The sequence below is a fragment of the Scomber scombrus genome, chromosome 15 (assembly GCF_963691925.1).
Source record: "Scomber scombrus chromosome 15, fScoSco1.1, whole genome shotgun sequence".
NCBI lineage: Eukaryota > Metazoa > Chordata > Actinopteri > Scombriformes > Scombridae > Scomber > Scomber scombrus.
Window position 1 is genome coordinate 24326897 of NC_084984.1, and position 17582 is coordinate 24344478.

Consider the following 17582-nt stretch of genomic DNA (forward strand, 5'->3'; position numbering starts at 1 on the left):
ATGTTTCACCCACTACAGCGGAGGGCTATGAGGTGGGTGTGATGACTGATGAGACAGAAATTTGGGAGACGGAGCCTCCTACTTTTATCCCAGACACAAAGTTACAAGAAACCACCACACAGACCCAGGTAGAGGACTTTGAAGGGTCTGCTTCTGGTGAAGATGAGGCTTCAGGGCAAGATGTTTACCCACCAGAAATGCCGCAGTTAACCAGCACGCTACCCCCAATTTATTCTACAGTTCATCCACAGGAGTCTCAAACTTCAATGGGTGAAGGACACTCAGAAGCCCCAATGATTTCACCGGTTGACACCATCACAGAAGCAGGTTCAGGTGCAGAGCAGCTGTCTGGGGAGGGGGAGGTTTCTGAGGAACAGGACAGTCTTGTTACTGTATTACCAGCTGTGGCAGCTGTGACTTCTGGAAACCAAACCACACTCACCACAGAGTTTAAAGACTTAACTTCAGAACACAGCAGCACAGTAAAACCCTCCACACACCCCTTCTACGCTTCCACAGATGATAAGAAACATCCCGCTCTTACCACCAAGCCTGCGACCACAATCCCTGATGACCAAACCACACAGCCCACCGAGTCTAACAGAAGCCAGACGGAGCAGACCACCACAAGCTCCACACAGCATGTTAGTCGGCAGGGATTTTCCACCACATCACCCTTGTACACATTCGACCACAGCATGCAGTCCGTCCCCCAGTGGGCGCTGGTCCCTGACCCAGCTGCCACCCCTCTCCCAGAGGAAGATTTTACAGACTATGATGAAGTAATTGCGCCTCATCTGGTGGAGTCACAGCCTCCGACACCCAACAAGACTCTCACCACAGAGAGACCACTGACCGGCACAGACCCATCCTATTCTGTGGTGGCCAGCACTGTGAATATCAGAGGTACATGAAGTCCACTGTTAATGGTTTTATTCTTTAGAAATGTGTAGGTAAGTGGTGTAAACTAGGGTTACAACAATAGTTTTCATTATCAGTTGATCTGCTACTGTCTATAAAGAGTCTGAATTAAAAGTGCCCAGAATAATTTGTTTTGTCAGATTAACCCTCCTGTTGTCCTCAGGTCAAGGAAGGACAGGAGGAAGGAGTAAGGAGGAAGGGAGGGAGGAAGGAAGGAAGGAAGGAAGGAAGGAGGGAGGAAAGAAGGAAGGGAGGGAGGAAAGAAGGAAGGAAGGAAGGAAGGAAGGGAGGGAGGGAGTAAAGGAGGAGGGAGGGAGGAAAGGAGGATGAAAGGAAGGAAGGAAAGGAGTAAGGAGGGAGGAAGGAAGGAAGGAGGAAAAGAGGAGGGAAGGAAGGAAGGAAGGAAGGAAGGAAGGAAGGAAGGAAGGAAGGAAGGAAAGGAGTAAGGAGGGAGGAAGGAAGGAAAGGAGTAAGGAGGGAGGAAGGAAGGAAGGAAGGAAAGAAAGAAAGAAAGAAAGAAAGAAAGAAAGAAAGAAAGAAAGAAAAAAAGAAAGAAAGAAAGAGAGGAGGGAAGGAGGAAGGAAGGAAGGAAAGAAGGAAGGATGGAAGGAAGTGAGGAAAGAAGTATGGTAAATGGCCTGTACTTATATAGCGCCTTTCTAGTCTTTTCGACCACTCAAAGCGCTTTACAATACATTAAAGTATGGAAGGAGGAGGGAGCAAATAAAGAGGGAAGGAGGGGAAGAATGAAGGAAATATTAAAGAAAGAGGGAGGAAGGAAGGAAGGAAGGAAGGAAAGATGGAACAGTCAAAAGAGATGGGGTCAATTTGACCCGGGAGGACGACAGGAGGGTTAACAACCCAAAACCCAAATATATTAAGTTTAAAATATGTAAACATGTATGTTAAGGGGGTAGACAAAATATTAGGAACACTTTTCAATATAATGCACACCACCACCATCCACTACAACCTCAATAATAAAAAATAATGTACATGTATCACCTTTCTGACACTGTCAACAAAAAAACTGCATAAATGTATGGCAGAGCTGTTGAATTGGATTGCATTAGATTGCACAGATGTTCCTGATAAAGGGCTTGGTGAGTGTATATGACTTATAAAAGCTTTAAATCCTCAGATTTGAGAAACAGCTGTCATTGGAAGATTTTATAAGCTATACCTAGATGGTACTGTTTCCAGCTAACTCTTCTCAAAAGGGTTTTAAATCTGCACTTTATGGCTACATATACAGTTTGATGTCATGCTATAAGACTGAGGCTAAAGCTGATGGGTCCCAGGTAAAAGGTTAGCATCTTCACCAAGTAGAAGACATGGAAATAAAGGAGCTGCATTGTTCTTAGAGCTAGTTAGAAAGAATAAAAATGTATTTAAATGTTGAAATTTGTTGTAACATAGCCCTAAAAGATGCAGACAGATGTGCTTGATAGATGTAACGCTATCTCAGGTAACAAGTTTGGCAGCAGTTGTCAGATTGAAAACTTTTGTTAACCAGATAAGAGCAGGACAGAGCTAATTAATTATACTTCCTGTTGGCTTGGAGGTAACATTCATTTGTACTTAGATAGAAAGCTGTTTAGTGAGCATTCTCACATTTTCAGCTTACACTAAAGCAGATAAATAAACTGTTTAATCCATTTGCTCTTATGTTTATGGTTTCGGAAAGCCAAAAAACAGTCACCACCCTCCAAGTTCTTCTCATTCAGAGTATTTCTCTGACTACAGCTGCATGTACACTACAAGCCCTGTTAACCCTCCTGCTGTCCTCAGGTCAAGAAAGGACAGGAGGAAGGAAGGAAGGAAGGAAGGAAGGAAGGAAGGAAGGAAGGAAGGAAGGAAGGAAGGAAGGAAGGAAGGAAGGAAGGAAGGAAAGGAGTAAGCAGGGATGGAGGAAAAGAGGAAGGGAGAAAGGAGAGAAGGAAGGAAGGAGCAAGGAAAGAAGGAAGGGAGGATGGAAAGGAGTAAGGAGGAAGGGAGGAAAGGATGAAGGAGAGAAGGAAGGAAGGAAGGAAAGGAAAGGAGGAAGGGAGAAAAGAAGGAAGGAAGGAAGGAGTAAGGAGGGATGAGGAAAAGAGGAAGGAAGGAAGAAAGGAAGGAAGAAAGGAAAGGAGTAAGGCCCGGGAGGACAACAGGAGGGTTAAGGGATTGAGGGGTTTAATGAACAGTCAATATACTAACGCATGTAATTACTGAGGTTTTAATGGGTTTGCTTTTGCATCATGTCCTTTGTGTAGATCTCCTGCCGTGTACAACCAGTATATGTCTGAACGGAGGCTCCTGCTACAAGAAAGGAGCAGAAAACATCTGCGTGTGTGCACCTGGATTCACTGGGTTTCACTGTGAAACAGGTACGCATACACACAGCACACACAGAGACATTTCTTCTTATTGAACACACCATATTGACCCCATACTGACAGATTGGGTGATGTGCAATAATAATAATGAGGCTTGTGTTGTGTGTCTGCAGATGTTGATGAGTGCCAGTCCAACCCGTGTCTGAATGGAGCCACCTGTCTGGATGGAGTGAACTCCTTCACCTGTCTCTGCCTGCCGAGCTACTCAGGAGAGCTCTGTGAACAAGGTCAGCTGCATTTGAGTGAAATGTGGAAAATCAAGGTAGTACTGCAGTCTTTGGCAGTCAAATAGTTAAAGGATAATTGAGGTTTATTATACATTGGGTCATATATTTGTTGTTTTGGCCTTCGTTTATATAATAACATTTTACTAACTGAAGTAAATGTTGAGTTGGAAAGTTGGAAGTTAGAATTAATGCAAACACAGAATTTGTTGACTTCAGATTTGTGGCTGTGGTAAAAACACGATCACACCAGCACTTAAATCAGTGGGACTTTGTGCCAAAATCAATTATTTTAAACAATCTTTCATGTCAGGTTACTTTTGGTGGACTTTGACGGGGTCAGCTCTATGTTCCCCACATTTCTAATTTTTTTTTTTTTTTTAAATTAGGCCCTTTGTTCCCACATTTCTAACTTTTTTTTTTTCAAAATTAGGCCCTATGTTCCCACAGGGTTAGGGTTAGGGTTATATTTTACAACTAAAACACGGCCCAATCAAGACAGCGTTGTGCCCGCCCTAGTGCTTAATATGAAAATTATTGCTCATGAGGGACTTGGGGGAACAAAGGGTCTACATTTGAATAGTTTCTTAGAAACGTGGGAACATAGGGCTGTGGGAACATAGAGCTGTGGGAACATAGAGCTGTGGGAACATAGGGCTGTGGGAACATAGAGCTGTGGGAACATAGAGCTGTGGGAACATAGGGCTGTGGGAACATAGGGCCTAAATTCGAATACATTCTTAGAAACGTGGGAACATAGAGCTTTGGGAACATAGGGCCTAAATGTGAATAATTTCTTAGACACATGGGAACATAGGGCTGTGGGAACATAGAGCTGTGGGAACATAGGGCTGTGGGAACATAGAGCTGTGGGAACATAGGGCTGTGGGAACATAGGACCTACATTTGAATAATTTCTTAGAAATGTGGGAACATAGGGCCCTGGGAACATAGAGCTGTGGGAACATAGAGCTGTGGGAACATAGGGCTGTGGGAACATAGAGCTGTGGGAACATAGACACGCTCCCGACTTTGACACTTGAATTTGCGTTGTTGTACAATCACAAACCAGTTAACAGAGCTATCCTTTGAAGAAACAGCGAGCTGTAGTCTAAAACTGGAGTAAAGTTTCATTGCTTATTGGCAGTGTTGCACTTTAAACATTTTAAACTTCCTCTGATAGAGTTTAGCTCTTTCCCAACAGAGGATTTCAGACAGCTACGAAACAAGAATCGATAGTACATCTTTTGAATAAACAATGAGCTCATTGTCCTGTTAGCTAACTGTCATTTTGCAATCTTGTTAGTCTGGAAAACTATTATGATTTACTAACATTAGGATGTTGCCAGCACACACATATTAGTGATTAGCTCTCCAGCTACAGTAGTTCACCACCAACTGGCCCTGCAGTAGTCTCTATGTGAACAAGCCTCTAGCACCACATATTTTTTGAAGACATGTGGATAAATTTTACTGTTGCACTTTCTGGGGAGCATTTACTGCTTTCAATACTCGTTCTGCTCATCACATTCATTAGAAAGCTCCCAAAACAAACACTGTATCCGGTTTATCGTCTGCAGCCAAAGATTGGAGCAATCTGCAAAAAACACTAAACCTGGACAATGTTATCCCCATGTCGGCTTTCAAGGAATCTATCATGGACACTTACTGATACATGCAGCTGTTTCCCAACCCACTGTTACTCCCTAACCCTCATCTGTCCACTGTTGTTTCACACATATTCTTGCTGCTGCTGTTTTGCTTTTGCCTGTTTGTGTAAAGTTTTATTACGGAAATTACGGCCAAAGCTACAAAAAACTGAAATATCACACTGACATAAGTATTCAGGCCTTCTCTGAGATGTTTCTACACCTTGATTGGAGAACATCTGTGGTAAATTCAATTGTTTTAGACATGATTTGGAAAGGTCTCACAGCTCACAGTGCATATCAGAGCAAAATCCAAGCCATGAGGTGAAAGGAACTGCCTGCAGAGCTCAGAAGCAGGATTGTGTCGTGGCACAGATCTGAGGAAGGCTATTAAACATTTCTGCTGCACTGAAAGTTCCCAAGAGCACAGTGGCCTCCAGAACTATAAAATGTGAAACATTTGGAACAACAAGGACTCTTCCTAGAGCTGAGCAATCAGGGGAGAAGGGTCTTGGTAAGAGACATATACTGTACATAAGAAATGGACGTAACATCCGTGACGTCCCCCATTGGTTTGTGGACTGCTGCTCTGAGGCCAATAGTATCGGATCTGAGAAGCGCCATCTTGAAAATTTCAGGTGCAGAGAATAGGAATAAGAACTTGATGGTCAGTCTGTCTGAGCTCCAGAGATCCTGTGTGGAGATGAGAGAAACTTACAGAAGGACAAACAACCATCACTGCCACACTCCACCGATCTGGGCTTTATGTCAGCGTGGTCAGATTGAAGTCCTCAGTGAAAGACACAGGAAAGCCGGCTTGGAGTTTGCAAGAAAAGCACCTAAATGACTCTCAGACTATAAGAAACAAGATTCTCAGATCTGATGAAACCATGATTTTACTGTTTGGCCTCAATTCTAAGCGTCACATCTGGAATAAACCTGCCCAATACCATCCCAACGGTGATGCATGGTAGTGGTAATGTCATGCTGTGGCAGTGTTTTTCAGGGACAGCGACAGGGTGACTGGTCAGGGTTGAGGGAAAGCTGAACAAAGAAAGTACAGAGATATTCTTAATGAAAACCTGGTTCAGAGCGCTCAGACTGGGCTGAAAGTAAAACTTCCAACAGGGACCATGACCTGAGCACACAGCCAAGACAACACAGGAATCAAACATCTCTGGAGGGACCTGTCCACCAACGGTCCCCATTCAACCTGACAGCCGGAGAGTTTCTGCAGAGAAGAATGGCTGGAAATCCCAGAGCACCCATCAGGTGTGCAAAGCTTGTTGCGTCACACCTAAGAAGACTCAAGGCTGTAATCACTGCCAAACCGAGTAAAAAGTCTGAATACTGATGTCAATGTGATATTTCAGGTTTTCCTTTTTAACCCTCTTGTTGTCCTCGAGTCAAGGAAGGAAGGGAGGAAGGATGGCACGAAGGGAGGGAGGAAGGAAGGATGGAAGGGAGGAAGAAGGAAGGAAAGGAGGGAGGAAGGAAGGGAGGAAAGGAAAGGAAGGAAAGAAGGAAGGAAGGAAGGGAGGAATGAAGGGAGGAAGGAAAGGAGGGAGGAAGGAAGGTAGGAGGGAAGGAAGGAAAGGAGGGAGGGGGGAGGAAGGAAGTGAGGAAGGAAGAAGGAAGGAAAGGAGGAAGGAAGGAGGGAGGGAGGGAGGGAGGGAGGAAAGAAGGGAGGAAGGAAAGGAGGGAGGAAGGGAGGAAGGGAGGAAGGAAGGAAGGAAAGGAGGAACAGTCAAAACAGACGGGGTCAATTTGACCCGGAAGGACGACACGAAGGTTAATACATTTGCAAAATCCTGTTTTTGGCTTTGTCATTATGGGTAATTGGGTTAAAGTTTAAAGGTTTTTAACAGCATGAAACAAGTGAAGAGGGTCTGCATGCTTTCTGAACGCACTGCAGCAGTAAAATATGTCCTCAGTCATGACAGTCTTTTCTCTTCAGCTGTCCTCCAGCGCTGGGCGTTGGCTCTCAGTTGATTAGTTCCAGCTTCTTGTCCAATATTTCTGCTATTACTCAGCAACTAATGAAAGTTCAGGCGAACAACCGGACTCAAAGGATTAATATTTTCCATTAAAATGCACCAGCTTTCATTTCTCACAGTTTTGAAATGTCTACTAATCGTCTTCAGGCAAAATTAAACTAATACTAAGTTTAAAAATTAGAAAAAAATCTGCCTTATATATTAGGGGGGAGTTATTATTAATAGATGTCAGTTCATACTTTTTACAGGCTGTTTTAATAGACAGTACTAAAAAAAGAATAAGTGTTTTTTTTTTCAGTGAACTTCAACTAAGCTTTTTCTCAACTTTTGGTCAGGATTTATACATTTTAAAAACATGTACATAACATTTACACATCTGCCTGTTTTTATCTATCTAGAGATTACTTAACCCTTCTGTTGTCCTCAAGTCAAGGAAGGAAGGGAGGGAGGAAGAAGGACGGAAGGGAGGAAGGAAGGATGGAAGGGAGGAAGAAGGAAGGAAAGTAGGAAGGAAGGGAGGAAGAAGGAAGGAAAGGAGGGAGGAAGGGAAAGAAAGAAGGGAGGAAGGAAAGGAAGGAAGGAAGGATGGAGGAAAGAAGGAAGGAGGGAGGAAGGGAGAAAGGAAAAGAGGAAGGGAGGAAAGAAGGAAGGACAGACGGAAGGAAGAAAGGGGGATGGAGGAAGGAAAGAATGAAGGGAGGAAAGAGAGAGGAAGGAAAGAAAGAGAGAAGGAGGGAGGGAGGAAGGACAGACGGAAGGAAGGAAGGAAGGAAGGGAGGAAAGAAGGAACAGTCAAAACAGACGGGGTCAATTTGACCTGGGAGGACGACACGAAGGTTAAATATGTAAAATAAGTGTGTGCAGTTCAGGATTATTTCCTTCTCAGTAACAGTGGTGAAAGAAATACTCCGATATTTTACCTGAGTAAGAGTAGTAATATAAAAACTCTACTACAGGTCAAATCCATGCACTGAATATTTTGCTGAAGTAAATTTACAGTATTATTAGTTATTATTATTTAGTATTAGAAGGAAAAAACTGGCAAAAAACTGGCAAAATGATTATTATACATTGCTATATCTAATAATTACTGATTCAGTGTTTCAATGTTTGTTTACAGTATAACAAATCATAGTATTTTTAAATGCTCATTATGAATAATTTAATGTTAATCTAAGTACTTAAAAATGACTAAAAGTACATCAGAATTGTACCATAAATACTGTGCTCAAGTTACTTTCCACTATTGCTCAATAGAGCTATTAACAGTTGCCATTTTCATGTTTTATTACCAAAAAAATAAAAAACAGTTCAAAAAATCTAGTGGATGGGAAAGTCATTAGTTGAGTAATCTCTACTAAAGATGACTTGTCCCAAATTAAAAATGATTAAAGACATAACATAAAAAATGGAAAATGTGTGAAACCCCTTTTTTTTAAGCCTTCTTGTCATTATCTGTCTGTCATAGTAGGTGGGGTGAATAAACACTGGAAATCCCCAGACCCTAAATCCGACTGTGCAGGGTGTTTCCATGAGAAAAAGCATGTATGCAGTGTGTGGACAACATCATGTAACTTAGCTGTGCATTATTGACTAGAGCACAGTGTAGTTTCTCCATTCATATACATGCAGTAGTAAGTAACTAGAGAACAACAGACGCAGATGTCCTCTCGCTGCTTTTTTGCCAGTGGAAAGAGGGACATACTCACATAATTGCTCTATTATTTTGCCAGAAAGCTTTTGCAGCTGTGTGGCATTCACTCAGTGGTAAATACTTGTAAATACTGCCCCGGACTTAGTCAATGTCTCCTTCATCTTTTGGATGAAGCTGTGTTTAGACTGGCCTTCTGTACTCCGCTGATTCGACGTGTATCAGAATAGTATTTCTATTTTCAAACTACCCGAAGGGAGGGTTATGGATTAGAGCTGAGCATTTATTAGAGTCCTCACCTGACCCTCCAGGTGGCTGCACAGTAGAGTTATTCAGATGAGGCCCCGAAGCCTCGACAGCAACTTTCCATTATTGCCTTATTGGCGTGCACATTATTCTGAAGCCACTGATACAGAATATCCATTGTTTACTGAGCCGTACAAAGCAGGGAACTGATTATATGGCTTAAAGTCATTATATATCAAACTAAATGTGTGTTGTACATTAGCTCTGTTTGTGTGCATGCATGGACACGTCTCCACTTGTGTGCTTTTGACCTACGAGACAACTCGGGAGTTGTGAGGGTTAATTAAGTCCAACTGTGTGTTGTTATTGAGCTCATTCAGTGAGGGGCCTTTATTCCCCAGCTGGACCTAAACTGCGTCTTTCCTTCTCTGCCTCGCTCTGTCTCTCTCTGGCCTGAACAACAAAGCGATGAGAATTAAACAAATCAAAGTTGTTGTGGAGCTGCAATAGCTTCATTATTGCAACAGCAGGGGTTCAAATCAACTGGCTATTAGCAACATTTTGTATATAATCCAGTTAAAAGTAGCATAAAGTGTAAAAAAAACTTGTTCCAGACTGGACTATTGTGTTGAAAAGACAGATTATACTATGAACTGCAGGAAAAGTTATTACTCAAATACTCTATATATGCCATTGCAGTGCATAAAACATCCTGAAAGTCTACAGTCCACTATAAACCAGCAACCTCTATAAAACAGACCAGAAATTTCTCATTAAATTAGCTTAAAACTCTGTGTATGTCCAAGAAATTCATAGATATTTGCTGCTAGGTGGTTGCTAACATGTCAAAGTTGTAGCTAATAAGTTGCTGTTTGTTACTGAAACTTGGCTAGGTGGTTGTATAGATGTTAATTGGTGGTTTACAGGGTCTTAAGTGGGTCAATGGTAAGTTGCTATGTGTTTCCTACGTGGTTGCTAGGGTGTTCTGAACAGTTGCTAAGGCCAAACAGCATAAAAATCTTCCAGGAGTCTGGCAAACTATCCTATGAACGTTACATTACGATACATTGGTCACTAATATTTGCAAAATAGTAGCAAATGTGTCACTGTTTGTTATTGAAATGTCGCTAGGCGGTTATTCAGGCGATACCAGGTGGTTCATCGTGGGTCGACGTTGAGTGGTCGCTCTGTGGTCGCCGTGGTCCGGCTTTAGTAAGGGGTTGCTAGGATGTTTTAAACAGTTGCTAGGGCGTGTTGTGGAAATGTCTGCATGGCTCACTTAAGAACACACAAAGACACAAGAGAGAGCATTGTACATTGTGTTATTTGTTGAAGCAGTTGTAGACATTGTACAATCCATTACGCAATCCGTAGTAATTATACAGATGTTCACATACAAAAACACAAAAAAACATTACAGTTGTTCAGCCAACCCTTTTTTCTAAATATTGCAAACACAGGAAAATTTGACACCAGGCGCAAAGCTAAAAATAGTCAAGTCCCTAAATGAATACTTCCACAACCTTCTTCCAAACACGTACAGTCATAAGATGATCTCACAGACACCTAACGCTCAGTCAGTGACTTCAACCAAGGACAGCCCTTAGCAAAAAGTAGTATACTTGATGTTCATTTTATTAAGTATGCTTGAGTGTAAGTATAAGTATATCAAGTATACTACGGACCATGTACTTGTAGTCTACTAGAAAGTATACTAATTTAATACCTCTTCGGACTAAATTGGAACATTTTTAAGTTTATAAAGTATACTTTAAGTATACAACAAGTACACTCATCTATATACTACTAGTGTACTAGGTATATACTTCTAGTCCACATTGTAGTTTATTGAAGTATACTTAAAGTATACCACAAGTACACTCTTCTATACACTGCCATTGTACTAGTTATATACTATATGATCTTGAACATATAAGTTTATAACAGGGGTAATACCTCAAAGCAAATGTGTGTAGTGAAAAACATTTTTATTCTGCTAAATTAAATGTAAGCACGAGTCAATGACTTGCCCTTATTCTGTACTTGGATCAAGATATATTAAGTATTAGTACTTTGTGGCAGAAAGAAGTAAAACGTATACTAAAGTACAAGTATAAACTTTAGTATTAAAGTATAAGTGTAAGTCTTAGTATTAATGTACTTAGTCTTAGATTTTTCTTTATACTTTTCAGTATAAGCCAAGTATACTTCACTATACTATTCTTAAGTATATAAAATATAGTATATAAAAAATAAAGTAGTATACTGCCTCAGTTTTAGTATAAAATAAGTATACTCGTAGTACACTTGAATAAACTACTTTTTGCTAAGGATTAAAACGATCAATGGATATTACAAGCTTGAAAAAACACGGTCTTGTACCTGACACCAATCAAATGCATCGATGAAACAAGCCAATCAAATCAAATCAAAAACAGTCAATAAAACTTTTTTTTTTTAATAGATTCAGGACTTTTGAGAAAACATCCAACCCTGGACTGTACTTAAAACCTTAATGATGTTTCTTTAACACTTCCTCTCCCTTCATTCACTGCAGACACTGAGGTTTGTGGCTTCGGATGGCAGAAGTTTCAGTCTCACTGCTACAAATACTTCACACACCGTCGGACGTGGGACGCTGCAGAGAGGGAGTGTCGGCTGCACGGCGCTCACCTGGCCAGCATCCTGTCTGAGGAGGAGCAGCTGTTCATTAACCGTAAGTCCACCTTCTGGTTCTGGCTTTTTGAACCACAGCTCGAGCACTAATGGTGACGGCTGAATTGTTGCTGTATATTACTCTCAGTGGTGACAAATCGACCCCGTCTGTTTTGACTGTTCCTTCTTTCCTTCCTTCCATCTGTCTTTCCTCCCTTCCTTCTTTCCTTCCTTCCTTCCGTCTGTCGTTCCTCCCTCCCTCCTTCTCTCTTTCTTTCCTCCCTTCCTTCTTTTCTTCCTCCATCCCCCTTTCATCCTTCCTTCCTTCCTTCCTTCCTCCCTTCCTTCCTTCCTTCTTTCCTCCCTCCCTCCCTCCTTCTCTCTTCCTTCCTTCCTTCCTTCCTTCTTTCCTTCCTCCATTCCTCCCTCCCTTCCTTCCTTCCTCCCTCCCTCCTTCTCTCTTTCTTTACTCCCCCTACCTCCCTTCCTTCCTTCCTTTTTTCTTTTCTCCCACCTACCTGCCTTCCTTTCTTCTTTCCTCCGTCCTTCCTTCCTTTCCTTCCTCCCTTCTTTCTTTCCATTCCTCCCTTCCTTCCTCCCTCTTCCCTCCTTTCCTCCTTCCCTCCTTTCCTTCCTTCTTCCTCCCTTCCATCCTTCCTTCCTCCCTCCCTTCCTTCCTTAACTCGAGGACAACAGGAGGGTTAATGGACCCAAATGTCTTTTAGACCAAAGTCAGAGTGAATCAAGAAAAAGCTAAGCTTGTTTTATGACCCAGTCTGCTCATTAATGTCCTGGTAAACTCATCCAGTAAATCAAGAAGTAATGAAAAATGTCCAAATCATATCTTTCATGGATCAGATCAGATATCTTACAGCATCTTAATGGAAAATTCCTTCTTTTTTGTTTACAACCTCTGTATTATTTGATGGCTTTTATCATCATTCCTGATCATATTTGCTTGTTAACCCTCCTGTTGTCCTCGAGTCAAGGAAGGAAGGGAGGAAGGAAGGAAGGAAAGGAGGGAGGAAAAGAGGAAAGTAAAGAAGGAAGGGAGGAAGGAAAGGAAGGACGGAGGAAAGAAGGAAGGTAGGAGGGAGGGAGGGAGGAAAGAAGGAAGGAGGGAGGAAGGGAGAAAGGAAAAGAGGAAGGGAGGAAGGAAGGAAAGAAGGAAAGAGGAAAGAAGGAAGGGAGGAAGGTAGGGGGGAGGAAAGAAAGAGAGGAGGGAGGGAGGAAGGAGGGAAGGAAAGAAGGTGGGAGGGAGGAAGGAAAGGAAGGAAGGAATGAGGGAAGGAAAGAAAGAGGGAGGGAGGGAGGGAGGAAGGGAGGAAGGAAAGGAAGGAGGGAAGGAAAGGAAGGAGGGAAGGAAAGAAGGCGGGAGGGAGGAAAGGGAGGAAAGAAGGAACAGACAGGGTCAATTTGACCCGGGAGGACGACATGAAGGTTAACTAACTGTACGTACTAATATCGGTTTAACAGAGTCTTAAAACATTAAAATTACAACTGAAAACTGGCAATTGTCTTCTTCATTGTTGAACTTTGACTCACTGTAGTGGTGCAAACACTGCTTGTACCAATGGATTCCAATGTAAAGTCATCAGGTCAAAACTACCAAATAAAAGATAAGGTAGACTTTTAGAAAAATGACATTCTCCAAAAATATGAACTGATAAAGTAAACCCAACCATTAAATATCAATTTGTTTCTAAAGCTGCTCGTCCTGCCTCGCTCTTTGAATAACAGAGAGTTTGGAGAGAAGCCAGTCACATCTGTGCTCTGATCTAATAATGAGTGTTAGCATGATAAAATATAGTTTAAACAAAGACACAGTTTCCAAAGAAAATCAAAGCTTGAGCACTGTGTTTGTAGTTGGTTTATTGGAAAAGCTGCTGACTGATGAAATGGACTCTAACTTGAGCATTTCCTCCTCTTCATCTTCCTGCTCTTTTGTTTGTTCACACTCAGGATTATTCACCATAAACTCATCCGTTACCACACACACACACACCACAAATATGCAAATCAGTCTATCAACACACTAAATCTCCTTTTATCTACAGCCTCTTTTACTGTAAGTGGAAATGAGTCGGTTTTCCTGTGGCATTTATAAATCTCAGCTGTACACTGTGGCTTGTGCCTGCAGGTCTGGGCAGTGATTATCAGTGGATCGGCCTCAACGACAAGATGTTTGAGAGAGACTTCAGATGGACCGACGGCAAGGCGTTGGTAAGACAAACACACAAGTTAATAAATCAGTCTATTGATGATCAGGCGGGGAGTTCCGGTCCTCTGAAATGAGGCCAATGCGGAAGTAACTTAAAACTGCATTCTAACAAAAGGCCACCAGGGGGCGACCGTTTTGGTGTCAAAAGGACGTCCGTCTCTATACAAGTCAATGAAGAATTCACCAACTTCTCACTTGATTTCTAACCTCAGTAAACATTTTCAAAATGTGTTTATGGTCTCAATCGCTAGTTTAAAGCCTTCTTCAATGCAGTATGATGTTCATTTGTGAAATTTTGGCCTCCCTGATTTTATATTTGACGATAAAGCAGGGTATGCATTAGGGCGTGGCTACGTCGTAATTGACAGGTTGATTGGTTCACAGGTTCAGGAGGGCGCCTCATTCCCCTCCTAATGCCCATATAAGTAGAATCCGTGTTTTTATTTTTCCCGGCATGCACCTGAAATTTTCAAGATGGCGCTGCTCAGATCCGATACTATTGGCCTCCGAGCAGCAGTCCACAAACCAATTGGTGACGTCACGGATGTTAAGTCCATTTCTTATATACAGTCTATGGTTGATGTACCATGATAGTCTAATTCTGTGACTCTACAGACATTCATGGTCCTAAAGCACTTAAAGCTGCAGTTGGTAAGTCTTATAAAAGTAACTTTTTGTCATATTTGCCAAGACTGTCACTATGTAAAGACAGCATTACATGAAACTAGTAATCTGTAAAAAAAAAAAAAAAAAAAAACAGTTTCCTTTAGCCCCACCTACTGCTCCTACTGCAAATTGGCAAATTTGGACGAACGATGAAAACAACAGCATACACGGTCGCGTGCCGTCGCCCGCACGTCAGCCTCCTCTGGGGGAGGGACTTTGGAGGCAGAGCAGGAGTGCAGAGTGGGAGGGGGAGGGATCTGAAAGTTGTACTTCTTCAAATTTGACGCTAAGTCCTCTCACTCCTCAAAGTTACCGACTGCAGCTTTAAGATCCATTAAAATTTCATACAAACATTGCAGGTAGAGCTGAAACATTGACTCAATTAATCAACCAGTCACAACATTTTCCAAAAAGTCTCTATATAAAAACTCCACATGGTTCTACAACCTCACAGAGAGGCATTGGGAGGCTATTTTGGATGTTAACAAATATATATATATATATATATATGGATTAAAATCACGTTATCTTGCAAAAATGGTAGTTTCCAGCTTTTTAACCTTCGTGTCGTCCTCCTGGGTCAAATTTACCCCGTCTGTTTTATGTTCCTTCCTTCCTTCCTTCCATCTGTCCTCCCTCCCTCCTTCTCTCTTTTTTTCCTTCCTCTCTCTTTCCTCCCTTCATTCTTTCCTTCCTCCATCCCCCTTTATTCCATCCTTGTGTCCTTCCTCCCTCCTTCTTTCCTTCTCTCTTTCTTTCCTTCCTTCCTTTCCTTCCTCCCTTCTTTCCTCCATCCCTCCTTCTCTTTCTTTCCTCCCCCCTACCTTCCTTCCTCCCTCCTTCCTTCCCTCTTTCCTTCCTCCCTCCTTTCCTTCCTTCTTACTCCCTACCTTGACTCGAGGACAACAGGAGGGTTAAGTTGAAACAAACCAGAAACATGAATCACATCACTTCCTTTGTGCCACATAACTCACCAACAAGCAAAAAGAAAAAGAAAAAGGAAAAGTGTGGACATTCATTTGTCTGAAAACGTTAAGATTACATCATTTGCACCTGAATGCCGTCGTTCATCACCGTTGTCATGATGACGATGATGAAACGGTCACTGTGCGTCTCAGCTGTTGGAAGCATGTGAGCAGCAGCAGCAGTGAAAAACAGGGCGAGATGAGAAGCAGAAAGGGCTGAAATGTGACTCTGCTGTTGTAATGTGTTATCATTCAGAATAAGAGGAGGCACACCCTGACTGGAGCTCATATACAGCAGGCTGCATGTTTCTCTGCAGCTGCACATCGCTCCATACATGTAGTGTTAGAAATCTGTGTCGATTTGAAATAAACTAAAGCAGCTTATTTGTGGATGTTGTCCTGCATACAAGCTGCAGAAAGCAGTTTATTTAGAGCTGTGGTGATTCAGCAGCACCACTCTCTGGTGTGTTTGTGAATTTCACCCATTCACACGTTTTCTCCTTTGGTATTGGTGGTGATTTCATTGCTTGTATGCGTGCATGTATGATTGAGCAATATAAATAGCAGCAGGATATGCTTGTAAAGAAGTAGTGACGCAGCCCAGTCTTTTTAGCTTTTATATGAAATGAGGAGTTAATCAATGAACAGCGAGTTTATGGAGATGTTTATTGGTTTATTGGGTGTTTTCGCAGTGAAAACAGTGATAATGTGTTTTTATTTCTGACAGCAATACGACCACTGGAGGCCGAACCAGCCGGACAGCTTCTTCCAGTCGGGGGAGGACTGCGTGGTGATGATCTGGCACGAGAACGGCCAGTGGAACGACGTGCCATGCAACTATCACCTGACTTTCACCTGCAAGAAGGGAACAGGTGAGAGAGAGAGACGGACGTGCATGGTGTCGTGATGCATTATCGTAAATGTAGGATCCAGAGTCTTTGGAGCTCATACTAGTGTTATTAATACATAATTGACAGGGATTGTTCTGGTGAAATTAAAAACTTGCATAGACTTGTGAAGGAATTCCACCAAAGAAAACAAAAACAAAAAAACAGGATTATAAATATTAGGAAACTAAGTCTGGATATTTGGTCCTCTGCTGCTTCAATCGGTGTTAAATCCTGCAGTTTTATGGAAGTACGATACTAAATGGCAGGAAATCTCTTTAAGGACTCATAATTTTAGTGTTTTTAGTCAGTGATTTTAGCATTTTAACTACAAATTATGTACAGCATACTTCACATCACTGCCAAACATTTTCAAATGTTTTAAGTTTTTAGATTCTTATCTGTGTTTTCCAGGCTGCCCCTTTTTTCTGTTTTCAGTCACTTTAAAAATCAACTTTCAAACTGAAACATTAAACTTCTGCCAGACACTGTTTATCTTTACTATACATAACTTTTTTCTTTTATCCATGCATACTTCTGTGAATGCACTATATGATCAATCATTTCATTAAAGCTGCAATGATTAGTTAACTATTTTGTTAATCCATTAATCAATTAAGTGATTTTGTGAGGATTTGCTGCTTTTCTTTCTCTTGTGTGATAGTGAATTGAATATTTTTGGATTTTGATTTGTTGGTTGGACAAAACAACCAGTTTTATGACCTCACCTTAATAAAATAGATAAAGTTTAATAAAAGCTAGACTAAAAACTAGGTTAAAAAAATAATTATTATATAGTATTAGTCATTCTTTATGTAGAAATACCAAATTTTTGCTTCTTAGATTTTAAGTTTTTGATGTCCAATGTGACGGGAAATCTTTTGGTTTTGGGCTATTACTGGCATTTTATTGACTTATTTTAATATTTATTTGGCAGGGACAGTACACATTAATCAACATTGTAGTTCACAACACAATGTAAATGTGTTTATCTGTAGTTAAAATTTTTAAATAATATTAAAATAAACATTACATTATGAATGATAAACAGCATATCATAGACAGAAAATTGAATAAAGAGAAAACCTTAAATTGATCATTAAAATCAATGAATTATTTGCA

The 17582-nt window shown here is 41.4% G+C and overlaps 1 protein-coding gene across 1 annotated transcript in view; it reads left to right on the top strand.

The window, feature by feature from the left end:
• vcanb (versican b) overlaps positions 1 to 17582 on the top strand; it is a 55290-nt gene that overhangs the window by 36228 nt on the left and 1480 nt on the right. Inside the window, exons 8-12 of the mRNA XM_062434196.1 lie at positions 3177 to 3290; positions 3413 to 3526; positions 11624 to 11782; positions 13862 to 13944; positions 16301 to 16445. Of these exons, the coding sequence (XP_062290180.1) occupies positions 3177 to 3290; positions 3413 to 3526; positions 11624 to 11782; positions 13862 to 13944; positions 16301 to 16445 (615 nt within the window). The remainder of the gene's footprint in view (positions 1 to 3176; positions 3291 to 3412; positions 3527 to 11623; positions 11783 to 13861; positions 13945 to 16300; positions 16446 to 17582) is intronic.